This window comes from Symphodus melops (assembly GCF_947650265.1).
Source record: "Symphodus melops genome assembly, chromosome: 8".
Classification (NCBI taxonomy): domain Eukaryota; kingdom Metazoa; phylum Chordata; class Actinopteri; order Labriformes; family Labridae; genus Symphodus; species Symphodus melops.
Window position 1 is genome coordinate 17,394,214 of NC_136698.1, and position 25,851 is coordinate 17,420,064.

General features: G+C 43.5%; 1 protein-coding gene across 8 annotated transcripts in view; it reads right to left on the reverse strand.

Annotated features, from left to right (window-relative positions):
• Nucleotides 1–1,155: 1,155 nt before the first annotated feature.
• The window catches only part of LOC306828806 (myosin IXB), a 53,045-nt gene continuing 28,349 nt past the window's right edge, over nucleotides 1,156–25,851 (reverse strand). Inside the window, exons 5-45 of one of the 8 annotated variants that reach the window (XM_079351486.1) lie at nucleotides 24,360–24,454; nucleotides 21,358–21,420; nucleotides 19,759–19,858; nucleotides 19,320–19,420; nucleotides 18,764–18,893; nucleotides 17,576–17,665; nucleotides 17,240–17,356; nucleotides 16,930–17,064; nucleotides 16,441–16,562; nucleotides 16,143–16,284; nucleotides 15,843–16,038; nucleotides 15,374–15,449; nucleotides 14,785–14,877; nucleotides 13,212–13,325; nucleotides 12,479–12,518; nucleotides 12,254–12,376; nucleotides 12,073–12,153; nucleotides 11,314–11,424; nucleotides 10,967–11,092; nucleotides 10,728–10,877; nucleotides 10,461–10,621; nucleotides 9,580–10,360; nucleotides 9,266–9,543; nucleotides 8,724–8,799; nucleotides 8,473–8,591; nucleotides 7,710–7,828; nucleotides 7,111–7,283; nucleotides 6,909–7,016; nucleotides 6,646–6,816; nucleotides 6,512–6,550; nucleotides 6,305–6,416; nucleotides 6,096–6,169; nucleotides 5,526–5,718; nucleotides 5,305–5,433; nucleotides 4,965–5,070; nucleotides 4,699–4,830; nucleotides 4,494–4,617; nucleotides 4,216–4,266; nucleotides 3,423–3,538; nucleotides 3,174–3,316; nucleotides 1,156–2,694 (exon numbers count right to left, since the gene is read on the reverse strand). In XM_079351486.1, coding sequence (XP_079207612.1) covers nucleotides 2,159–2,694; nucleotides 3,174–3,316; nucleotides 3,423–3,538; nucleotides 4,216–4,266; nucleotides 4,494–4,617; nucleotides 4,699–4,830; nucleotides 4,965–5,070; nucleotides 5,305–5,433; nucleotides 5,526–5,718; nucleotides 6,096–6,169; nucleotides 6,305–6,416; nucleotides 6,512–6,550; nucleotides 6,646–6,816; nucleotides 6,909–7,016; nucleotides 7,111–7,283; nucleotides 7,710–7,828; nucleotides 8,473–8,591; nucleotides 8,724–8,799; nucleotides 9,266–9,543; nucleotides 9,580–10,360; nucleotides 10,461–10,621; nucleotides 10,728–10,877; nucleotides 10,967–11,092; nucleotides 11,314–11,424; nucleotides 12,073–12,153; nucleotides 12,254–12,376; nucleotides 12,479–12,518; nucleotides 13,212–13,325; nucleotides 14,785–14,877; nucleotides 15,374–15,449; nucleotides 15,843–16,038; nucleotides 16,143–16,284; nucleotides 16,441–16,562; nucleotides 16,930–17,064; nucleotides 17,240–17,356; nucleotides 17,576–17,665; nucleotides 18,764–18,893; nucleotides 19,320–19,420; nucleotides 19,759–19,858; nucleotides 21,358–21,420; nucleotides 24,360–24,454 — 5,946 coding nt within the window. In that variant the 3' untranslated portion in view covers nucleotides 1,156–2,158. Of the gene's footprint in view, nucleotides 2,695–2,996; nucleotides 3,052–3,161; nucleotides 3,317–3,422; nucleotides 3,539–4,215; nucleotides 4,267–4,493; nucleotides 4,618–4,698; nucleotides 4,831–4,964; nucleotides 5,071–5,304; nucleotides 5,434–5,525; nucleotides 5,719–6,095; nucleotides 6,170–6,304; nucleotides 6,417–6,511; nucleotides 6,551–6,645; nucleotides 6,817–6,908; nucleotides 7,017–7,110; nucleotides 7,284–7,709; nucleotides 7,829–8,472; nucleotides 8,592–8,723; nucleotides 8,800–9,265; nucleotides 10,361–10,460; nucleotides 10,622–10,727; nucleotides 10,878–10,966; nucleotides 11,093–11,313; nucleotides 11,425–12,072; nucleotides 12,154–12,253; nucleotides 12,377–12,478; nucleotides 12,519–13,211; nucleotides 13,326–14,784; nucleotides 14,878–15,373; nucleotides 15,450–15,842; nucleotides 16,039–16,142; nucleotides 16,285–16,440; nucleotides 16,563–16,929; nucleotides 17,065–17,239; nucleotides 17,357–17,575; nucleotides 17,666–18,763; nucleotides 18,894–19,319; nucleotides 19,421–19,758; nucleotides 19,859–21,357; nucleotides 21,421–24,359; nucleotides 24,455–25,851 lie in introns of all 8 variants that reach the window. The other 7 variants (XM_079351490.1, XR_013779790.1, XM_079351485.1 and 4 more) reach the window with 7 other exon arrangements.

The window sequence follows — 25,851 nt, forward strand, 5'->3', positions numbered from 1 at the left end:
ATGTGGCTGCAGTGTGTCAGCAGTTCCTGCAAGATGAAGGCATTGATGCTATGGACTGGCCCGCCCGTTCCCCAGACCTGAATCCAATTGAGCACATCTGGGACATCATGTCTCACTCCATTCACCAACGCTACAATTCACCACAGACTGTCCAGGAGTTTGCGGATGCTTTAGTTCAGGTCTGGGAGGAGATCCCTCAGGAGACCATCCACCACCTCATCAGGAGCATGCCCAGGTGTTGTAGGGAGGTCATACACACTACTGAGCCTCATTTTGACTTGTTTTAAGGGCATGAACTCAAAGTTGGATCTGTCTGTAGTTTTTCCACTTTCATTTTGAGTGTTACTCCAAATCTAGACCTCCACTGGTTAATAAATCTGATTTCCATTGATCATTTTTGTGTGATTTTATTGTCAGCACATTCAATATGTAAAGAACAAAGTATTTATTAAGAATATTCTCGCTCTGATCTAGGATGTTATTTTAGTGTTCCCTTTATTTTTTTTGAGCAGTATATATATATATATATATATATATATATATATATATATATAAATAAATATATGCATGCATGATTGAAGAAGATCTTGGAGCAGGGGTTATATCCATTTCTGCAGATGAAAGGTCAAAAAAGATCCCTGCAGGCTCCAGATGATGCCCAATCGTTACAGTGCTTCCGATGATTGAACAACAAGTGACGTGAAAAAAGATTTCATTCCAAAATGTCGCTTTGCCAGAAGAAGGCAATCAAGAAAACAAAGAAATAATCCCTCTTCATCTGCATTGCAGTGAAATTAGAAATTATCGGTCTATTATCAGACCGATGAAATATCACAACTGAAACTAAGCATCAGCTAACAGATTTATGTCTTCTGCAAGGGGGTTTATTACTCCACTTAGATGTGAGCATTGACCTATCTGGGTTCTTTTACTCGTCTCCCAACAAATTTCTAAACAGTACTTTTTTTTTGTCTGATCTCCATCGTTCACAACATGAAGTTATTAATAAACTCATGGCTCATTGTTTACAAAAACACCATGTTCTTTGCTGAATTCTTCTTCATCTTCATAAAACTGCATCATGTGGTATCAACACTTGGGAAACGTTTTTTTTGGGTTTTTTTTGCACCTGATCAAAACACACAGAGGCACAAGTTACAAGCATCACGTTCTGTATTATCATGTTAATACTAATAACCATTACAGTTCACGCCATTCAGTCCAAAACATATACTCTCTGTTTACACATTACACATCAGCACATCGTCCTCATAATAACCCAGACAAACCAGCAAACATCATTCATCAGCAGTCAGAGAGGAACATTAGTATTACATTTCATACAAAGTAGGCTAAAGCTGTGCTCCAGCAGAACCTGCTCATGGTGGGACCGGTAACTTTCAAAGACAGGTGCAATACAGCTGATTGGAGCCAAGTCTGTAGTAGAAAAAAGGCGAGCTGGGTTCATGGATTTACGTTTGTTCAAGACATCGTGGCACGGCTGTTGCTGGGTTTGTGTTTTTGTTGTTTCAAAAGAAAAAAAAAGTGGCATGTGCTGCTCCCGTTTCCCTTTACGCTGTTAGGACATGTTTCCTATCTGGGGGCTTGTTGTGCAGCAAGTGAAAAATGAAGTTGTAGAGAAGTTGTCGTCCTTTGCAGCTGTTTTGCGACGACGCACCGACGCAACAGTCGCAATGTGCTTGTTGAGGTCCTTGTTTCAAAAAAAGTCTTGTGCAGAACAATAAACACAAAGGTCCGAGAGAAAGGCGCCCTCTGTTTTCACTCCCAAACAACACTTCCTCCCTCTGCGAGCACTTTCCAGAACATGACATGAGAAACAAACATTTGACATGTACTGTACATTAACCAAGGCACTAGCTACGTTTTCAGGGAGCACCTTTTTGCTCATTACGAGGAAAAGGTCATGAATAATGCAGCTGGAAACCTGCACTGTTCAACACAGAGGAGAAAGAAACAGAAAGGCTGGTCCGTCTTTAAGAGGCTACAAAAAAACATGACTCCGTCTCACCTGGATTACTTTACGTTAACCATGATATATTAAAATTTAAGAAAAGGTGCTGGGCAAAATTTTGTCCAGTTATTTTGACAGTCTGAGAGGACAACGTGACTTCAGACCCATCTTTTGTGTTTTTCCTGGTCAGGCATCATCGTCCATATAAGGTATGTCTGGGTCAGAAAAACGTCTCTGGCCCTGTGACGCCTGTGTCTCGTGATGCTGGTGTTGAGAAGCCGGTGTTACACTAGTGATGGAGGAGCAGGAGGGGGAAGGGGACGGAGGGCAGGAGGAAAAATGCAACAGCAGGTCACTCTTCATGCTGTCGATGTACAGGGATTGGGTGCTGTCTTTGCGGCGACCCGGCTGCTCTCTCCTTCTCACCGAGTGCTGTGATGTTCGACTTCCGGGAGAGTGAGCCGGACTCGAGGATGCGGACTGGGAGAGGACGCCGGGGGGGAGTTTAACTGTGTCTGGGATGATGGGGTTGCGGCGTTGCAGTGGGTGCCTGGAGGATTCTGAGGTCAAAGAAGTGCAGCTGATCAAAGAGGAGGTGGAGCTACTCGGGGTGAGGTTCGGCAGAGACACGCGTCCACCGAGGAGTTTCTGGCGCTGGGACAGGTCGGATGGTTTGGGTGGACATGTGGGCCTGAATCTTCTCGTCAGGGAGCCGACTCTTCCTGCAACAGAGGGAAGAAAGAGGACTATTTCTCTCAGACATGTCTCCCATTAAAGCTTATCATTCATTGCACATAACACAGAGTGAATTAAGGCCAATGGAAGATCATGCAACCATGTTATCTACAAAACTTCAAAAATAGTTGAAAGTTGGATCAAAAAATGTCATGCCAATTCTTCAAATGGTCTAATCTGGTTACATTGTCAGCATGCTTTTGTCACACACATGCATATCTGTGCAGATATTAATCCACACAAACAGACACACAAAAAAACACACAAACACGGTTGCTGTTCCTCCGACCTGCTTTGTTACAGAGCAGACGTCAGCGCCCCCCATCACCATCACTGGTCCAGACCTGCACCACAAAAGACAGGAAGGGCCAAACCCAGCGGCCCCGTGGTCTGGTCAGAAACCCACAGGTGAGTGAGAGGAAAAAGGTAGGAGGAAAGAGAAGAAGAACTGTACCTTAGTACTGACCTTCAGACTCCGAGCAGTGCACGGAAGCACGCTGCTGCTGCTCGTCCAGAAGACTCTCGGAGCTCAGTGAGGCCTCGGAGTCCAAGTTCTCCTGATCAGAGCCGGGCTGCTCCATCTCTGGTAGTCTGCAGGCCAGGTCCTCTCTACGCGGAGACGCATGACAAGCACGTTAGAGACTCAAAGAGAGAGGAGAGGATGGAGAGGATACCACAGTGAGTCGAATAGACAGAGAATACTTCGATTGCTTACTTCTCCTGTTTGATGGACTTGATTCGCTCAACCAAGTTCTTCTCAGCCTCTGTGTCCGAGTCCAGAGGCTGGTTCTCAGGGACCACGCTCAGATCTGAACTGACCTTCTCATGCACCTGCAGAAAAGAAACCGTCACACAGAGACTGAACAAAACGTCCCTTCAAAGCGTCCATCACCTAAACCAATCTGAAACTGAAACCACATTTTTGTTAGTGAGGAAAGAAGAGGAGGCCTGATTGGCGTTCATGCATCTGCACATTCCTGCAGCCCGTCTGAAGGATGTAACGCTGCTCTCCAAAATAAAAAGATATGCAGCAATACAAAGAAATGTCCAGCAAACGAATGAATTCACAGTATCAAAAAAAAAAGAGCTCTGGGGGGGCTAAGGGGGTGTGCAAATGCAAAACATTGTGTGCCGTGATTAAAGTTAAAAAGACACATCACCACAATCCAGAAACATCAAAGACAAAAAAAAAAAAAAAAGAAGCACAGTATCACCCAAGCTTTACAACTCGCACGATTGACTGCCACTAAAACAACTACAGGATCATTACAACACCAACCCAGAACCATCGGATCCTCTCATGGAGAGAACACCAATAACAGCACTACAGCATGCAAACTACTGTCAGTTAGTGGGGAGGGGTAAAAGGGATTATGTGAAGAAGGATACAAAAACAGGCAGAGCCCCCACCCGCATCTAACATGCCATGCACAGCAGTTCTACATGGCACTCTATGAAACAATACATCTACTAGAACTACTGTACTAGGAGGACTCGATGATACATACCACCGCTCCTTTGTAAGGAGCTGAGCACCTGAGAGGTAAGTGCCAGAAGTGCTAAAGAAGAGAAGGGAGATCGTCCATGTTACCCACGTAACCTGAGAACAGGTAACTGACACTGTCGCAACGGATTCATTCAATTCAAGAAGGAGCAGTACTATCTGCTAAATCCGTCTTGAAGCTATGACACTAAACAGCATTATTAACGAGAGGACTTGTAGAGGATCAAACGTTATCCAGGTGTAAGGCTGCGAGGAAAGAGATCCACACGTCTGCACCCTCACCGTGTTCTGCCTCTTGAGTTTGAGCTGGTTAACAGCCAGAGCCTCGGCGTACTCCAGCTGCTCGATCTCTTCCATCTTCTCATTGTAGCGTCTGATCTGCTCGTTGATGATCATCTCCACGCACCTGCGAGGAGAGCGGCACTTGTAACTTCGAATGCACTGCTGATCAGAGATGCGTTGAGATCATACTTTGTGGCATTCTTACGTCGTCGTCTTGGCAACATCCTTCATGCTGAGCAGCGGGTCGGCGTTATCGGGGCAGCGCAGGATACACGGGGCAAACACGATGGCCAATGAGTTCGGTGACATACGATTGTGAGCCTCCTCTTTACACACCCTGCGGTGAGAGGTTCATCAGTTACAGAAGTTATTGCTTTATTCCAGACTGGTTATATATTTTATGAAGTGACAAAAGACAAACAATTAATCTAGAGAGTGAAATATGATCATATCCAAATGCAGATATCTTACCTGACAAGGTGGAAGATAAGTCTCTCCAATGTGCTAAAGTTTGCTGGAGGAAGCTCTTCCAGCCCTTTGTACACAGTATGAAGCTGCTCTTGCTTTTCTGGCAGTTCTACATGAAGAACAAAGAAAACAGCAGGTGAAGCGCCATATTCAACAATGATCACTAATAACTCAACACATTTATTTTTTTAAATCAATACTTATTCAGATTTTAAATATATTCATTAATGATAAATGTTGAAAAATACAGCAATCAAGCAGATACTTAATAGTGAAAAAAAAGGTTAGCACAGTGGTATTATCTTGTGAAATGCTGCCCCCTTGTGGGGAATGTCCTCCTCACCCACTGCATGAAGGAAGTCATTGTAATGTGTGAAGGTCATGAGCGGATCTGGCAGCTCCCTCAGCCACTGTTTCACCAGGCCAGTGACCGTGTGGATGGGATAGTCCTCGAGGCAGACCAAGTGGGGGTCTAAACACGTCAACAGAGCATTAAAAAAAGCGATGCCCTGACAGAGGTTTTGCATAACGCATTGTGTAAATATCAAAAAGAAGCACTCTGACCAGTCTCCAGTCGCTGGTGCAGCTCTTTGATGCGGTTGGCAGAGCCAGACTTGCGGTAGATGCCCTCGGTGTAGAGGCCCTGCATTTCCACATGCTCCAGCATCATCTCAAGCACAATCGGTACGGGGTTCTTATCACTCACCAGGTGACACACACGCACCCCAAAGTGCTGACCACCAGAGTCCTCGTCGCTCTGTGGAGTCAGGCAGATGGCAGCTGTCAGTTGCAAGTCGACCAGGAAATTTCTGCCACATGTGGCAATGCAAAAAACATGAAGAAAACTAACCTATTTCTGTCTGACTACCTTTTGTTTTTCTGAATATTGCCTTTTTTTTAACAATAAAAAACCATAAGATTAATGGTAACTACTATTAGTTAAAACCAACCAATTCCCATGTTTTACTACAGCGACTTCGACAGTTTGGCTTTAGTTGAACAAGCCTCCTCTCTGATCATTGAATGAGAATAGTTTTAAGTAGGACAGGTCCTCTGTGTTTCTATCTCTGAACTCCTATAAATCACACGCACGACATGAATCAAGGCCTGGGACTTCTAAATATAAACACCTACCTTTTTGGCACAGAAGGTGGTGCAGTCGGTGACTATTTTGCAGAGGCACTTCTTGTGGCAAACCATTTTACAGTCTGAACGAATGGAAACATAATTATACATTAGTCCAAAATGTTTTTCTTTCTGAATGTATCTTTTTGTATTTTGCACACAAATCATCACGTCACATCAAAGAGGAGAAAACTCAGTGTGTCGGAGTGTGAACTTACAGCTGCACACGTAGGCCTTCTCCATGCCCCAGATGTAAGAGCTGCACTGGTCACATGACTGCATAATGTTGACCTGATAGTTGACAAAAATATGATCCAGAGGGCTCTCCATCTAAGAAGACAGACAGTCAGTCAAATATCATTCATTATTTAAAAAGACAAATTAAACGGGTATCATATATGAAGAAGTCAGCTTTGCACACTTACATTTTTATCTTTTTTCATTTTTTTTCGAGCTTTGGCAGGCTGAGAAAACACAAAGAGGGCAGAAGAATGTGTATGCCACTTTTTTAATAAAGAAAACATCTCTACAAACTAGAGTGCATGATGATGAGTCTCACCTTTGCAGGCTCAGCCTCCTCCTTCTTCATCTCACCCCTGATGAAGCCATCCAGCACCGACTGGAACAGGTTGACCACAAGCTGGACTTCTCCTTTCTGCTTGTCACCTGCCAGGTGGATCACCTTGGTCTGGTAGCTCGTCATCAGACCTTTGTAGCCAGTGGTGGGTTTCTAGTCAGGATCAGAGGAAAGGAGAGAAAATGAGGAGAAGGGAAGGATGCTGAGGAAGACTGGAGTGATGTGTGTGAAGCGGACAGACTCACCGGCAGAGAATACATGGCTTTGATATTCTCTCTGAACTGCATGGTGGCAGTTACAAAGATGGCCTCCGTGGCTGACAGCGACTTCCCCCTGGAGCGGAAATCGTTCACCTAAGACAGGACGTGAACATACATCTTTTGTGAGCGCAGTCTGAGGAATAAAATGACTTTGAGTAGTTAAACCGTCCAGTCGCCTTTCGTTCACCTGGTTGCCGAGAAACTCGTCGAGGTGCCGCAGCTCGTTTGCGTTGGTGATTTCCCGATCCAGTGATGCGTTCCACTGCTCGGAGACCCGTGTGGCACGGCTGATCTTTATGGTGGGGTTGCGGCCCAAACCTTTACCAGCTCGTTCGCCATGCGGCTGGCCTGATGTTGGGGCTGAAATGGAGCGAGAACGTGCAAAAGCGAAGCATCATGAGGAAGACGAAAAATAGAATGACCGAGACTTAAACCTCTAACGGGGAATGTAAAGTGTGGATAAGTCCCACAGAGGGGAAAAAAAGGAAGATAAAAGTTACTCTGCGCACTCAGCGTGAGCCTGCAGAGGTTACTATTTTCTCAGAAAGCACACAGCAGGATCAGTTCAGGCCTGAGAATAACAGAGATAGGACACCTGGGTTTTCTTTGCCTTTCTCACTAAAAGGAGGTGTGATGAAAGTGTGGACTCTTCCCAAGGTCAACCTCAACACAAATAACCACTTTGTTTATAGATCAACTCTCAACCAAATCAACGAAATTAACTTTATCCAGTAAATACTAAATAGTTATTTAAACTTGAAAAGAACAGACTAAAAAAGCATTCACCTTCCCCTCCAGCTGATCTCTCATTGAGAGTTGAGGCGAACGTCGTTTCTCCGTTGTCTGGGGTTTGAGCCTCCCTGTGTGGTCGTTTCTTTAAAATTTTGCTGAAGAAACCAACCGACCTGCAGGGCACAGAAACAGCAAGTTCTGAGGAATATTCACACATCTTGTTGAGGTGACAAAAACAGCCAACGGTCTCCTTTATTTTGTCTTTATAGCGTTTTCTTTATGAGTGGATTTAAGCCACGTCTTCACTACTCATTCATTACAAACAAAGTTTATTTTAGTTACTAATAACATGCCTATTTGTTCAATTCATTGGCTTGTCTCAAGGCAAGAGGCACAACACATAACTTACTCAATAGTTCAATATTCAAATCATACTGATCGTATGGTTTAAACATTAAACATATTTAAAGACTGGATTATCCAGAATGAGTCAGTCAGATTAAACTCCTGCCCAGCGACTGAGCCTAAGAATACATCTGTGACATTTAAATCCAGCTGGGAAGAGGAATTTCTGAACGTGCAACACCGCACAAGAAGCTGAGCACAGTTTGATTACACAAGGCAAAGAGTTTTCCCATAAACAGTCTGATTCAAAGAGACATTGGAATGGGTAAAGTTTTCCTTTCAATGTCTTAGCGTACAAAAGAGTGTATTCTTTGGGTTACCACGCAGGTCTTTCCTCTTTTCCCCTTCTAACATGTACGACAAAAGGCAACAGTCCATCACACCGCTGCTCATCTTAAGGCCTGAGCAGTACCTGTCTGGTGTGGACGGGACGGAGTGTGCAGAGTCCTGGTGAGAAGAGCCTTCGTGCTGTTTCTTTCTGAAGGAGCCTCCCTTGGAGCCGTCGCTGTGGCTGTCTGACGGGGACATCCACTGCAGGACAGAAACACATTCCACATAGATCAAGCACGTGTGACACGGGCAGAACAGCTAAAGCACAAACCATTTAGGACGGAGTTTTGCAATAAGCACTTTTCTATTAGAACAGCAACACGTGTGACGTACCTCTCTGGATGAGATCGATCCAGTTCCTTCAGAACCTGGAGACAAACTGTCAAATGATGAGGAGGCTGTTTCGCTCCTGCAGAAGAATGGACAAGAAAAGATTCAAAACTGATGTTACAGGTTTTAGCACTGAACGTTTTTCTACCCACACTGACATTTTATCATTTTATTGTCACGTTCACCTCATAAAACACCTTCTATCCCTCCCCTTCTCTCTATCGCTCTTTTGACTTCTTGTTTTTTATTTTTTTAATTATTATATTTCGTGTAGTTTTGTATTATCTGTGATAGTTGTTGTCAGTTGATGCGTCTGTTGAAACCTCATTATTTTTGCTTTAACTCATGTACTTATTTTCTATTGTATTTTGTAACTGTTGTTCTATGCCTTTGCTGTTTTGTATGGTCTAATCCCTTCTCCTTGTTTTTGTACTTGATTTTGTCTTGTATATCTCACCAGTTTGTCACATTATTGAACCAAGAGAAGATGTTTTATAGCTTCTAATATTAAACCAATGTAAGATATGTCAGAGAATAAGACGTACTGAGGTTTCTTCCTCCTATCCTCCCGGATGTTCTCCGAGATTTCTCCATCACTCTTCCTTCCCCTCCACTTCTCGGGCTTCTCTTTAATCGCTCCAGGACGGCGTTGCAGGTTAACAGCTCCAGCACCTTCGCCTAAACCGTTTCTTTCAGGCGCGGGGTCGGAGAGCTGCAGGGATAGTGTAGACGGACGAACAGGAGCAGGGAAGGCAGCTTTTGGCTCCTTCTTGCCTACTTTGTCCTCCTTCATTTTCCAGGCCACAAATGTGTACTGGTCCAGCTCCTTGCTGTCTGCCCGCTCTTTCAGCTTGGAGGCCTCCTGGCTTTTGCTTTTGGTCTGGGAAGTTTGATCCTTGGTGCTTGATGATGAGGAGGAGGAGGCTCGTTCGGTTTCTCTCTGATTGTGCTCCAGTCCTCTTCGTCTCCTCTGCTCTCTCTTCTCCTGACTCCTGGATGAATTGGCCCTGCTGACAGCTGCAGGATGTGCCCCCTTTTGTTCAGCATTGAGAGGTGTGGAGGTATCGCTCTGAGGCCTGTCGCCTGGTGATGTGAGTTTAAGTGCGTCAGAGGTGTCGCCATCAGGCGGAAGAGCTTGTTGTGCCGCTTTCTGTTCTCGTGTATCGTTCCTCAAATCCTCGTCTTCCTCTTTTTCATCCAGCTGAGGTCCAGCCTCAGCCAGGGTACCGTTTGTCTCTGTATGCAATTCCTTATCCAGCCCTTCCTCCTCTGTATTTGTGCTCGTACTAACCTCTGTGTCATCCTGTATCTCCTGGACAGGGACGTTTTCATCCAGCATCTCCTCCGTGACCAGCTCGATATCTGGATCCTCTCTGGTTTGAGGCTCGATTGCAGGTCCGTCCTCTGCTTCCTCCCTCTTTTCCAATGCCTCCTGCACTTTCCTGGTGGCCTCCTCTTCCTCTGCTCGTCTCCTTGCTTCCTCCTCTTCGGCCTTTTTTATAGCCTCTTCCTCCATCCTCCTCCTTTCCTCCTCCTCCTCTACTTTTCTCCTGGCCTCCTCCTCTTCTTCCCTTCTCCTTCTTTCCTCCTCTTCTGCCCTTTTTTCAGCTTCTTTTTTCTCCTCACGCATGGACTGGCACCTGCAATACACAAGCAGAAATATGAGAGCTGATCAGTATCTTTCAAATGTATTCAAAGCATTGCGTGTCCTCTTCAGACGGGAGGTTTTTGTGTCGTTACCTCCTGCGTGCTGAGTGTCCTCGGACCAGGGCTTGCATTTTGGTGACACCCTGTCTTTGAAGCTTGTACTCTGTTCTCTGTCGGTGTCCTCTCCACAAAGCCTGGATCAGAGTGGCTGCCCATCGCCTTTTCTCTTCTTTGCAGTACCTGCGCCAAGAATGCTGAGCAGGACGACAGAGAATAGAGCAGGACATAGTAGAATTAAAAAACACAACCAACACAAAGACATTACTGTCATCTCAATCCCAAAAGAATCCTTGTGTTTACCTGAATCAAGATGGCTGCCTGTCTCATGTCCAGAAATTCCTTCCTCTGCAGGTGAGCTCTGAACCAGCGCTGAAGGTAAATGATCTTGCGCATCACATCCTTGTGCAGCGTGTCCTGGAGCTGCTGCCGCTCCAGCTCTTTTAAGAACACCTGAACGGAGAAAACGGCCGAGTTTAAAGAGACAGGACGTATCGGGTGCTCATGAACATAGACGTCAACTCGAGAGCTCAGACGCTGACCTTTGTTTTGCCAATCTGGTACGTGGTGGGATCCAGGCCCATCTTTGTGTCGAGCAGTGCTGAGATGTCCTCCTTAGAGGCAGCTGCATTCTTTGGCAGCAAAACCCTGAACTGCTCAACGAACTCCTAATGGTACAACGAAGACAGAAAAAGAACGAGATGACTCCTGAAGAAGTGACAAAAACTGATGCTCAATGTGAAATACATTCTGAAACTGTTCTCACTTTTGTCTGGAGAAACATTTCTTGCCAGGCACTGGGCCCTCTTTTAACATCAAAATATGAAACCTGTGGTGCCTGGGGTGACATGTCGGTGTGGTATTAGCAAGTGTAGTAACTTAATAGTACCTGGAATGTGTACTTGGCTCCATAGCCTGACCTCCTGATGCGAACAGTTTCCAGCATTCCTGTGTATCTCAGCTGCTGAACAACCAGAGCCTCATCCAGGTGCATCTCCTTCTGCTCATATCCAAAGACAATCATTCAAGGTGCAATCTCAGCATTGTTACGTCTTGAAGATGCTCTAAATTATTAAGCGGCATTTCTGAATTTTCACGCATACATTCACTAATAGGATCACACAAAAAAAAAAAGAATCCACAGAGCGAATAGAATCCCCTGCATTTGTCGAATAATCTGTATCAGTGCATGGGGTATGTGTACAGCAAATAAGGTTTGAAGGGTTTGCCTTTTTGATCTGATTGACCCGTCAACAACTGCTTGAAAATATTTGATTAGTTCTCTTCTTCTATTTGTGTGTGTTGGGCTATTGCATCATCTTCTTGGCTTTAAATGTACGTGCGTAACGTTGATCTTCATTAAATCATTGTAAATATACAGATTTATTTTTTTAAACCAATGACAATAAGAATTGAATAAGAATCGCACACAATCTTGAAAAAATCAGTTTAGGAATTAAACTGTATCCTCATCATGCAACAGAGCAAAGAGAAGTTATACAGGCACATCTGAAACAAGATGTGATTGTGCTGGATGGATCTAGACCAAACATTTATTTCTGTTCTTTGAAGTTTGAAAATAACGATTTGTTAAGAAGGCTTCTTACTTGACAACAATTTATGCAAATAATCTCGTGGCACGACTTACCTTCTGAGCATTGGAGCGAATACAACGAATGAAGAAGGGCTCGGCTCTGTTCAGAGTCTCCAGCAGTTTTGTGAGGGAAGTCTGTCGGTAAAAAAAAAAAAAAGGAAAAGTGAGGTTTGTTGAAGGATTGCTGCTGTATTGTGTGTTCTGGGCTTCCACAGTGTCTGCGCAGCGATGTTACCTGGAACTGGGCGCTAATGCTTGGAGGCTTCTTCTTTTTGTGCAGGTGGAGCAGAGACTTGGTGGTGCGATCGTGCAGAGTTAGGCTCACGATGAACTTCAGCGAACGGGAATCCAGCAAACTCTGAACAGCAGTGATACAGTCAATTAATGTTCTGCTTGCACTCATTCCCACTGTAAAGAAAGGACTGCAGTCCAGTGAACCTGTGCAGTCACTCAGGTTTACCTTGGGGATGACCTGCCTCTGTTTGGTGTTCTTGTTTTTCCTGTGAAAAGGTGAGAAAGAGGACGGAGTTAGGTTTAAGGGACATGAGCTTTAAAGGATGGAGCAAGTAGTTGATGGAGTGTGTGAAGCCGGTGTTAGTCCAGGCGGCTGACTCCTTCATGCACTGTCAGTCAGTGACAAAACAGAGACAGGATGAATGACGGGTGAGGATTAGGCATAACTGAGTGAGATGGTTAGGATTGCAGAGAGGAGATTGAGGAGGACGATGATGTTTTTCCAGAGAGGACGGGATGTAACTCTAATATTCCAGCAGAGACTCAGACAAACATGCTCTTCTGCTTGTCTCCACTCCACGTGGAGCTCTTTATCAATGTCATGTCCCTCTCTGACTGCAGAAGTCGAACATGCTGCAAGGCCAACGCGGCAATTAAAAAAAAAAAAAAAAAAAGTTCTCATGCCGGCGAAGTCACCTGATGAGGTTCATGCAGCAGGTAATTAAATGTTTTAAGGTATTTCAGTTTCTGCCTTCGAGAATAAAAAGATCAACAAATGGAGCAAAACGGTGAATGTCTGTTGATGAAGCAGAGCCGTGTTGACGAGAGAAAGTGGCCTTACAGTAAACGAACAGAATGTGGTTTACTGATGTGGACTGTATTAGGAGTATGTTTTGCCTGAGCCAACTATTCTAGACTGATCTGGAGAGGAGCTGATGGCGGTCTGTCTGCAGACTCACTGAAGGACGTGTCGAGGGAAGCTGAGGCGACCCCAGGACTGCAGCAGCTTGCGAGGGTCCTCACCATCCAGCTGCAAGTTCTTAATGGAGCTGATGATTTCTGCATGCATGTCTCTGATCACAGCGCAGACACGTAGCCCCAGTGTGGCGAGTGAAAGAGGAGGGAAGTAAGAGGAGCCATTGGAGGGAGGGGAGGGGGGTTGGTTGGAAAGAAACGACAAAAGGAGGAAAGGAAAGGAAAAAAAAACAAAAACGTAACGTTTTGTTTTATGGAACACCAATGTTAGGACACCTTAGAAGATAAACACACCACCACAGTTAAACAGGACAAGAACACACACACACACACACACACACACACACAAATGCACACGCACAGAACAACATGGCTGGGGGCTGATATCAAGAGGAACATCATGCTCTGTGCATCCCTGAAGAATAACATGAAAAATGTATTCTTCCACCATTCATGTTTATGTATATCAAAACAACACGACTCACTCGATCACCCAACCATGCTGCCATGGCAACCCCCCCCTTTTTTTTTAAAGAACAGAAAATCACACACACAAAAAGAGATCCGGGGTTGTATTCACACCAAAATTCTTGCCGCTGGGACACAAAACATGCAGAGCTTAGCTGACGTTCAGTGCAGTTTGCCGTCTGCTTCCATGCTGGGGTTTTGTGGCTGTAAAGTGTTACTGGTGAGGCTGTTGGATTTAGAGTCCTTTTGTTTGGACTGGTGATACACTGCACAAAGTCTGGTGAGGTTAATATGATAATGTTGGTACGTCCCGAGGCTAGTCCATGCATTTTCCTTTTCTATACTTACCATGAAAACTGAGGTCAGGCAGGGAAGGAATGGGCAAGACATACAACCAATGACTCACTGTGACTCTGACACCTACACCTCTGTGCTTGTAGATCTGATACAGGCTGGAGGATTTAATCATTCTGATAAAATGCTAGCAGGTTGAACTTAGTTCAGACCCCTGCCTGCAAAGAAAAAAAGACCCTTTTACAGACCTGAAAGCAGTTGGTATGAGGTCAAAGTTCAGAGGGCCACACAGCTGAAATATATTTATCATGGCTTGTTTCAAAGCTCTTTCATTCTCTTGGTGTATTTGACTTGGGGCCTCTTTTCGTGTAAGAATACATGCGTGTGTTTCCAAAGCTCAACGGCTGATGTAAGTACCTCAGCTGGCTAATCACAGTAGGCCAGAACAAACGCCTTCCTGTGTTCTATAGAAAGAATAATAAATGTGAGAATGGTGAGAGATTACCACAGCTACGATGCAGATTACAGTGAGGTAAAGCAAGGTAAAGGGCAACTCTTTTTTTCTTTATTTTACTGTGTTTTATTCTTGTGCTGAACTTCCTCTGCTGTTTTAATTTTCCCAGAAGCAGACTTTGAAACACTCGATAAGCTGGAGCTTTTTTGATGAAACGACATGGTATGTTTAGATTCTTTTTCTATCCGTGCAGAACTCAAACCCATATCTAATACCCGAAACAAAACCCATTTCCTTCCTGCTTGGCCTCAGGTTTTCATCCCTTTCTCCTGGTCACTTACTTCTTACTCTCATAGCTAGCAAAGATGTCTTCAAAGGCCTCTAGAGGGCGCTCTTCTGAGTGATCAAAGTAGAAATCGAGCATAGACGCTCGTCTGTGGAGGGGAGAGGGAGAGGAGAGAACCGCACACAGAGGCGTCACCAAGAGGTGGAGAGGATATGGGTGGCTGAGATGAGGTGGATTCAGATCTGATGAGTATCTCAGCAACACAGAGTTTAGGTGACGAACACTGTCCCTCCTCATCTCATCCAGCACCACATGATTAAAGTGGAGGTCCACAGTTTACCAAACCATTTCAAACATTCCTTCAGTTCAACAAGGAGCCTAAACAAGACACACATGTTGCCCTGCAGTTTATGAGCGGGGGACATGTTGCGGCTTATGAAGGCTGATTACTATAATGATGCTTTCTAACAGTTCAGTCGCTGCTTCATGAAAGAATAGCAACAGTTAAAAACAGAGTAAAAGGACTGAGTCCGCCTTCACGTCCACTGGTGGCAGAAAGATTCTGGAAGTAAGACAGAACACCAAACCCAACACGATCCGATGAGACGTGTCTGATAGTGTTAAAATGATTTGCGATGACTTACTTGTACATTCTGTCTACTGGAGCATTGGATCGCTGAAGCTCTCCTAAAGGAGTTCTTGAAATCGGACGGACAACACCTTAAAAAAAAAAAAAAAAAAAAAAATGCAACCATGACTCATTAGGAAGTGTTGAAGAGCTTTTCATTCGTAAGCTTTTTAGTACAGAAGAGGATGACCTGAGTCACATGACTGCAGCAGTGTTTGTTGTTTAGCTTTTTGTATTAACTTTATTAAAATCTTGGTCATTGACATTAACAGAATCCCATGTCAGTCTGGAGGAGGACTGACATGCGAACATTTCAAAATCTCCCTCACAGCCTCACAAATTCTTTTTTCGTCTTTTTACAGAGCCGAGAAACTGCCCAGCATAATTCAGAGGGTCAATTAAAAACAAAGGGTTAGTAAGACTAAGTCATTTAATCTCAAACCTTTCAATTTGGATTTGCTAACATCATTTCACTGATAACTTACCCGACTTCTTTGCTGCCCAGGTACGGCCAGCATCGTTAAAAGCAGCCATTCCTCTGATGGTGGCGCGCAGGATGCCCCATCGAAACATGGCCACTGGGTCCATACCAATGAGCTGCCGCACAAAAGCACGGTCGCTGCTCCGCAGCAACGCCACAATGTCTGGACGCATGTGGTCTGTGTTCTTCTCCCGGAAATCCTAGCAGAGTCAAATATATAGACAACTTTACATATTGCACCGTCAGGCCATATTAGAGAGCAACTACATAATCAAATCCATTTTCTATATCTGTCTGTCCTTACTTTGATTTGATATTTCACTTTTCCAGCAAAGTGTCGAATGACGAAGGCGGGCTCCATGACCGGTGTGGGGACAAAGTACTTGTTCCCCTGGTGCTGCTGCTTGAATTTGGCTAATAACGTTTCATCTGTTGCATGAGGAAAGCTGAAGTAAAGACACAGCGGGGGAAAGCAAGAGGAGAAGAAAACATTATATGTGACAGAACAGAACAGTTCTCTTCCTACAGTCCGACTCACTCACTCCTCCTGACATCCACACAACATGAATGAGACCGTGCGGATTCAGTTTAGCTCTTCTTACTTGCTCTCCTCATCTAACAGGTAGAGCAGACCCGTTGGTTTCTTGCTGATGAGGTGGATACAGCCTACGTTGTCGGTGTAGTCGATGTTGTGCCAGGTGATTCCCTCTGCTTGGTACTCCTCCTACACACACAAAAACATCCACATGTAACCAGTTGTCAACTTTCCTGTCAGCCGACAGAATATAAATCATTTTCTGTACATGGGGCGCCTGATCTACCAACTGAGAACCAAATTTTTTTTTTTTTTACTGCTCTCTTCACTTAGGACTTTGAAGGACAAGATAAACTAACAAACTCTCATCCAGGATTTTTTCCATTGAAAATGAGGGAATGCTTGGATGACTCATCCTTCAAGAAGTCACTGCTATAAACACACAGCAGAGCAAGAGAGTTGGAAGTTTGAATCAAAAAAGAGCAAATCTTTAAAGCGTGTCTTGTGCAGCGTGTCATGTAAGAAGGTCAGGTTCAAGTGAAACAAGAGCACTCACCTGCTCCAGATTGAAGATGTGATGGTTGAAATAATATTGCAGCTGCTCGTTTGCATAGTTGATGCAGAACTGCTCGAAGCTGTTGGTCTCAAAGTCCTCAAAGCCAAAAATGTCCAAAACACCGATGGACAAGCACTGCAAAACAAGAGGAGGAAGAACGAAAAGAATGTGTGTTTAAAAGCAGGAGGGGGCATGTGTAACTCTCACCCCGGTAAAAGGATACTTGTATTTCTATTTGGAAAGGATTTCATGATGTGTTTGTCATTTTGATCGAGTAATGCTGTTGTATATGCGAGTGCTTTCATCTCACTGGTACGTGCTCCTCCATATCTTTCTTGTTAAGCAGAGCGTGATTGATGCGCAACACAATCCAGTCAAACAAGGCGCTGTACAGAGATTTGGCCATGGAGTCTCTGGCAGTGATAGCCTGAGGGGTACAAAGAAGGGGAATATGCATACGGTTTAAAAAAAACACATTTAACAGAACAGATTCAAATGTTACAACACACAAAGTGCAGAACAATTAAACACTCTGAGAGGAAGAGATGAATTATTGAAGGTTTGATGTTCGACAAGAAAGGAGGAAAGAAGAGAAGAAAAAGCGCTGGACTGTACTTTTGTGACGACAGCTTTACAAGTGTCCTACCTCTGGCTGGCTGTAGGGAAGAATCAGCTTGTCATTGACTGTCACTGTTTTCCTCTTTGTCAGAGCCTCAACCAGCAGTTCCTCTTTTACCTTAAAAAAATAAATAAAAAATACACCCACAGGTTACTAAACAGGCTGCTGTATATACAGAAGATCTAAAGTGGAAATGAATCCATTTTAAGAGCTTTTTACGAAACCCATGTCATATATCTTAAGACCCCACCGCATCTCCAATTTCTAACAGTTTAAAATAGTGACAAAGTTTTGTAGTTATTGTAATAAAGCAGCACAACTGAGCAGTCTTAGTTGCAGGTATGAAAAAAGCAGCAGAAAACTATCCAATGCAAAATGTATTTACTTCAGATAAAAAACAAAAAAAACTTTATAAACCAAAAAAAAAAAAAAACAAACAATTACAAGTGTTTTAACTGTAAAAACTTGAAGATTGAGATTTTGAACATCAGTATAAGCATCAAACGACAGTATCAAAGAGATAAACAGAAGGAGTGCTGCCATGATCAGAGGATGACAGTCACACTCCGACTCTATATGTTGATACAGTATAAACAGTGGCGTCTTCGGGATTTAATTTCATAGTATGGACGATAACCATTCAAGTGCATGTTGGACACTGGCCTTTAAAACAACCACCAGCTAACTATTGGGAACAATGTGCTGTCATGTAATTATATACCATTAAAGCTACTTCAGAGAAACGTGAAGTCAAAGTCATTTTAAACTTGAATCTAGCCTGCCACGAGTTTATATGACAGTCATTTCCTCTTTTTAACTCATCGGATTTAATAAAGTCCATGTCAGCTGGAGAAGCTTCTACACACAACACACACACACAGTTAACTTGCTAGTTATAACGGAGCTTTGTGAGGAGACATTGACGGGTCAGAACATAAATCAGATCTGGTGAGGTTCCATCAGAATGCCAAAAGGTGCACGATTAAAACTAAACATGGAAACCTAACTCAGCCTATAACCTCCGTAATGATTGTCGTTTAAAAACACGACATCAAATGTCCTTATCGTTTGCATTGAAAACTGTCTTAAAGGTCGTGATTTTGGCTCAATAACAAACCAATTTCCAAAAGTTTTTAAGACCCCGTCATCACCACCCCGATGACATGTTCATCTCAAATGGAGTTCCTTTTAAAGCACAGGACGTGCGTGTATCACCTTTAGCAGGTCAGAGAGCGTGGCCAGGACCTCTGGAGGTCCTACATCCAACCCCTCATCTCTGCCCGTCGACTTTCTCCTGTAGGTCACGTTGCCCAGATACAAGATGGCAGAAAGCACAGAGAAGATCCTGTAACACAGTCGCAAAAAATAGCATTCATTAAATGCAGAAATAAACAGTCCCGGAAGGGTTAGAAAAAATGCAAGATAAGTGTTTCATAAGCTGTTGTATAAAGTTGTTGTTTATGTTAAAAACAAGAACCCTGAATAGCGGCATTGTTTGCACTGCATCTGCGTGCTGTCTCTAATAAACTGCCATATTAGCGCATTAAAAAAAAAAACACATTCATTGTGATGTTTGGGCTCTTAAAAGTCTCTTTATTGTTATGTTCATGTTGGTAATGTGACCCAGTGCTCAGAGCAAAATCCTCTGCAAGTAAGGGTCGAGTGGAAAAATGCTTCAGGAGGGATTTTGAACACAATCCCCTCGACATGTGGGGGAAAGGCACTGTGGCACTTTACGCCACACATTCAACATGCACACAGGTTCACTTACTGTTTCTTGGTGGCGGAGAGGAAGCCAACCATCTCCATTGCCTGCTGCAGCCTTTCGAAATCATGGCGCAGGTCTTCCTCGTCTTCAATCTTAAAGTTTTGCTACGAGGAGAGAAAGGCAGTTTGTGGGGATTCAAGATGATGAGGAAAAGGCACGACATGCATGTAGGTGAAGAACAGAGACGCAGGAGTTGAAAGGGGGGGGGGGGGGTAAGTAAGAGAAGAAAGCCAGCTTCATTAATATGCAGGACACACGTGAGCAGTAAGCTGGGAGTGTATACAGCAGCTTATTCAGAGGCCTGACAGTCCCGATGAATACAGAGTCCACCCACAAAGAGTAACAGTGGTATCTTAAAGGTCACACACAAGAAGCTGTTTGTGTCCAATGGGAAACACTTCAAGCTGCTGAATGTGACGGGGACATCAAAGAGGGACTGTACCTGCTTGAGGTAGAAGTATTCTTCAGGTGGCAACAATTTGAACTCCTTCCTCTCCTGCTCGGAAGCTCCCAACAAAAGGTAGTAAAACACGTGGTAGTTCCTGTTACAAAGTCAAAAAGAATGTTCTTTGAGCCCAAACTGAAAAACACAACTGTACCCACAGTAGGTTATTACTTTGACACACCTTTATCACAAAACGCTGCTCTTCAGCACGATGATTTATTCCTATGTGTACATATCATGTCATGTTTGTTTTAGTATCTGGTGAGCCGTTATCAGCACATATGAGCTCCATATTTATGATCACAAATAGACAGCTTTTTAATAATGAAGCAAAAGTCAACATATTGTAAAAAATTAATCGGAAGGAGGCAATTATAAGCGCTCAATGGTGTTATTATCAGTTTTCCACTCCTGCTATCAGTGGTCAGGTAGGCAGAACGCTTTGTTTGGGAAGCAAGAGGGAGTACTGAGTTTCCACACGTGTCACTAAGAAACAATGACATCATACAGCAGACTCACTCTCTCTGACTAGACAGACAAGATGCACCGTCAACAACAAGTGTTGGCCAACACATTAAAAGTACACTAGCCTGAAGGTTACAAAAGTGCGCTTACCAATGGAAAGCCACGACACTTTCCAAAACGATCCAGGAAAAGCAGTGACGGGAGTGAATGAGTAATGCTCTTACTCATCATCAGCTACAGTATGTCTTAATATGAGGCATCAAAGGTTTCAGCTGAGCAGCTCAGTCAAAGGCTGTGGTTTACAAACCAACCCCCAAGAGAGCGCATGTGCATTTTTTTTAATCTTATGGCATCTCAAATGCATCTCTTTTTTTTTAAGCCTTTCTTTGACTGGAGAAGTTCATTAGTAACCACGCTGACGCTAACGCTAACGCTGAGTTATCACCAGTCGAAAGACAAAGTCCTCATAAAGTCAGTTCTGTGTTCGTTTCATTGATGTGATGGTGTAAACTTGGGTCTAAAAACCTGACTAGTCCTTAATGATAAATGTGTAACTGAGACAAAGTGACAGTAGGTTTGCTCACTCCCCTTAAAATATGTGTGTGTTGTCTCAAAGCCCAGGATTACCGTTTGCATTAGTATTAGTCACTCAGGTAGCTCCTGACTGGCAGTCTAGCTAGAGATGAATGTTACAGTGAGTAACACATGTTTGAAGGAGGGTAAGGTGACAGAGTGAGCAGGGCTTCCCGAGCTGACACACGGGAACGTTTTTTCTTCTTTTCATGTTTGAATAGCAACAGTTATCTTAGACAAACAAGAGTCACATTCAAATGAGGAAACTCGGCTGTGTTATTCTGGTCGAGCAGTGCATCACAGCATATGTGCATAAATAAGCACTGAGGTGGATGATATCTCAGGCTACAGAGTGTGTGTGCGTGTGTGTGTGTGTGTGTATGTGTGAGAGTGTGTGTGTGTGTGTTTAAGCAGAGGGACATCTGAAGTCAGAGACTGAAGACTGATGCTCTCAGTTGAGCTTCATATCCAGCCATCAGAGGATTCTCATGTTTGTACAGAGGGCCCCATGAAGGTCAGTGGGGCCAAATGGTTGCGACCCCTCCTGTGCCTGCTCACCTCTCGTTGTTCTCTCTGGAGACCAGGCGAGACTTCTCCAGGAGATACTTCTCCACCACAGCCCTTTTGAGTCAGAGAGGGGGGGTGGAAGGAGAAGAAAAAAAAAAGGGGACAAAGAAAAACAAAAAGGATCAACACAGGCCACCTAGCAGCACACGGAAACATGGGAGCATACATGTCGCCTGGTAGAGGAGAGTAGAAGGCTGTATCAGGAGCAGAGGTATGCTTTCAAACCACTGCAGTCAGGAGTTATGCACTTTTATAAGCAGTGGTATTACCAACGGGCCAAGGCCATAAAGTGGTCCAAATCAGATTTTAAGAGTTGTTTTTCTGAAGCCAGGCAAAAAACAACAGTGACGCCAGTCTTCATGACAGACTAAGAATAGAGCACTGCTGTGAAAAACACAGCTGTGTCAGTCTGCCCAAAGTAGAGTCACAACTAAAGACAGATAGTGACCCGTCAAGTTCGAACATTCATTGTATAGATCTGCTGTTTCTGTTTTCAACTTTTCACTCTTTTAATAGGTTACAAAACAAATCGACATTAAAGGGGACAAATTATGAAAAATTATCTTTTACGGTGTTTGGGAACATTTATTTGGGTAACTTGAGTGTCTACTGACCCATAACATTTGAAATAACTCTATCCAGTCCTTTGTTTGTGGTCTGCATGAGTCTTACCGCACAGAGAAAAATGCTCCGTTTCCAATTTTCTCAGTTTGTGACATCACAAGTTGGATTGTGGTAAAAACAAAAAAAAACCTCCCCGCCACTGTTTTCTCCTCCCATGGACCCCACCTCCAGCCTTGAGCGAAACTTTTGTGCAGTTCCGCCATTTTTAAAAAAACCCAAACATTTTATTTATAATTTTTTTTAAATTTAAAAGACATAAATACAGACAGAAAAGACAAACAACAACAACTGAAGTAATCCTGCCACCTTAAGAAAGGAAGTGATGTCTACCTGGAAAATTGAAGGGGTTTCATTGCATTTAAAGAGACACGCACCGAAACAGAGTGTTCTGAGGTGTCACAGGTGTCGCCAAAATTAGTGAAAACAGAAAATTCCTCACAGGAGCTTTAAGGCGTTCACTCTTTTAAAGGTTTGAAAACAAAAATATAATCAGAAAAACAGGCCAAACTTCAGAACTCCTTATTGTACATGTCACATCAAGATGAATCAGATTATTATCATTTTTTTTAAATAGTATGTATTGTCAGGAGGTTCTAAAGAGCAAGCAATGCATACATATTAAAGACTATCACAAGAGACAATATGTATGAATGTCATCTCAATAAAAGTGAGATATGGGAAGAGCTAACGCAGAACGGTATAGTTTATACGTCTAAAGCAATATCTGTTCTTAAGAGGTTCAAAGGAGTCGTATATCTGTCAACATTCAACATAGGGGAGAATGAGAACTCTCACAATAAATGCAATCACTAACGTAAAAACAATACATACGTTTGCGTTCCTTCTCATTATTCTGCTCTTTCGCTCAGATCGCAGTGAAGGAAGGGTAAGCAGGACAGAGACCCACAGGGGGAGAGAGAGGGAATAAAAAGTATCCTGCTCAGTACAGAGCGGAACAGCAGCTTTTCCTTTGTTACTGTCGACTATTGACTGGCTGCCACTGGAGAGGCAGAGATAGACAGACTGCCTTTGTTGGGACTACAGGGCGGAGCAGTGATGGTACTATGAGTCCAGCTCTTTTAATGTTGTGAAAGTACACTAGACATAGATTGGAAAACAACGCTACCCGTTTGGCATTATTCATCGTAATAAAGCATTTCCTCGTCTAACCGGGTTTACTTTATGGTGAAAAAAAGCAGCAGCCCACTGAAGTTCACTCTCCTGATTGGATTACAAACCCTTCTCGGAGTAAGCAATTCAATAAAGCATGATGAGACTAGGTGCCATTAGGGGATAATTAGGTGGGGGGGGGGGTCCTCACTTACTGTGGAGCTGCGCAGCTGTTGCCACAGGCATTTACATGTTTGAAATACATTTCTACTGTCATCATTTTCCAGTCACTCCCTTCATAAGATGTATTCTCCTTTTTGAACCCTTCACTCTTTAAATCCACATTAACAATAACATAACATGTTGTCTTTAAAGAGGACATATCATAGCCTTTTTTCACCTTTTCAAACAGTCTCCTGTGCTCTAAAGGAAACATCTGTGCTGTGTTTTGGTCAAAATAAAACATGAATCAAGCACCGGAGGAGATTTGTGAGCCTGTAGAAACCAGATCTCTCAGAACGCTCCGTTTTGGTGTGTGTCTCTTTAAATACAATGACCCCCCCTCCGAGTTTTCCTGGTCGTCGTCACTCCCTCTGTAGCGTGAATAAAAATGGCAGACCTGCACAAAAGTTTTGCTCTTGGCTGGAGGTGGTGTCCATGGGAAGAGATACCGGGGAGGGGAGGGTGTTTTCTTACCAGAATCCAACTTGTGATGTCACAAACTGAGAAGATTTGAAACAGAGCATTTTTCTCTGTGTGGTAAGACTCATCCAGACCGGAAAAAAAGGACTAGATGTATTTATGTCAAATTTTGCAGGTTGACAGAAACTCAAGTTACCAAAATAAAAGTTCAAAAACACTGTGAAAGTGGATTTTTGATAACATGTCTCCTTTAAGCAGCTGTTCCTCTCCTGAAGAGGAAATGAGGAAGTGACATGGCTCGCTAGACTTTGATGCAGCTCCTCACCAGAATCTGACTGCTGAGAAAAAGGAAGGACAAGCTGGTGGCTGAAAGTTTCAGTGAACACGTACACACCAACAAACACAAGAGAATCCACATGACCAGCAATGAAAAGAGTAAAGGGGAAGATAGGAGCTTTTAAGGGCCAGAAAAGCACAATGAAAAACGACATGACGAGGAAACGACACAAAAACAATCCTTTAAATATTCCCCTTCAGTGTCATAACACAAATAATAACTTAGCCCTTGAATTGACATCGTGTGAGAACATTTGAGATGTACACTGTAAATGACTCACCCTCTTACCACTCCATTCTCTAGGTAATTCACCTGGATGAATTTACCAAAGCGGCTGGAGTTGTTGTTGTGGGCTGTCTTGGCGTTTCCAAAAGCCTGACAGAAAGAGAAGAAGACAGAATTAATGTCAGTGAATAAAAAACAATAACAACTGGAGAAAGGCTGTCACCAAATCTTCCCAAGACGGATGCATTTTCAGTGTTTTTATTCGCCTCATTAAATAAAGACATTAGGTAAATAAAAGAAAGACTCTTTTTTAATTCAACCTTTATTTACCCAGGAAAGTCCCACTGAGGTTAAAAACCTCTGTTTCAATGGAGTCCTGCAGAAATTGCAGACATTGAGTGCTTGATTAATGTACTTGTATTTACTACTTTAGACAGCTATGGATAATCAAATATCTTCTTACTAGTTGTTGATTTTTTTTAAAAAACCCATTAAAGACCATATATGGCTGTGGTATTGTCTGCAACACAACCTGCAAGTGTGCCTTGAAGCAGCCTCACGAAGTAAACAACAAAGATACCAAAACACCATGACAACAAAGGAAGTCATGGTTTTAAACAACAGCAGCTGAGAGTACAACAGGGGATGGGAAGGGGATGTGTGAATGTCTACGTGTTTTAATATATCGAGGGTCTAATGAGGGGGGTGAGCATCTGCAGCTCGCAGTCACCTCGTTACCCTCCTCTCACTCTACTCCCATCCATCTCTCTCTTTTTTCTTTTTCCTTTCTGTCCTGCATTAAGAGCCTGTTCTACCTCGTGTTAACTTGGTTTGTGTGTGTGCGAGCGAGCGAGCGAGAGAGAGAGAGACACACACACACCCAGAGAGAGAGAGAGAGCAAGTGAGCATAGGTCAGTGATGATAAATGAGCTTCAGACAGCCAATCTGTATGTCAGTGTCAGCCCGGAACCACAAAGGATTTGGGCTTCTCTTGCGTCTGCAAGCTCATCTCTCCAACAGGCCCTGTTCACTACATTGACATGGTTACAGAATGGTCTTCTTTTTTTCTTCATGATGCACATGCTCACATGGTAACACACACACACACACACACACGCATACATACATACACACACAGACACACACTACCCGAAAGGCCACCGCAGGGGAAGTTGACTCAGTGCATGTTAAATAGGAGCCACATTGTATCTCCCAAAGCAGTTCACGCTGAATTTGATACAGTTACTTTTGGGCTGATCACAGTTAGGGGTGGGGACACGCACACACACACACGCATGCACGCACGCACACATGCACACACAGAGAGTCTGTTTAAGATTTACAAGGATTAACTGTTGACAAATTTCGAAAGAGCCCTTATCCTTCATGCTGAACTTTTCTCCGTGTTAATTGCATTCTGAACAGTTGCACCCTTTTCATCGTGCAAAAACATTTCTACCCAAATATATTGTAGAATTGTATTAAAAAAAAGGATTGTATTAAAATCCTACATGTATTTATTTAGGTGTAGATTGTTTGAAATGCCA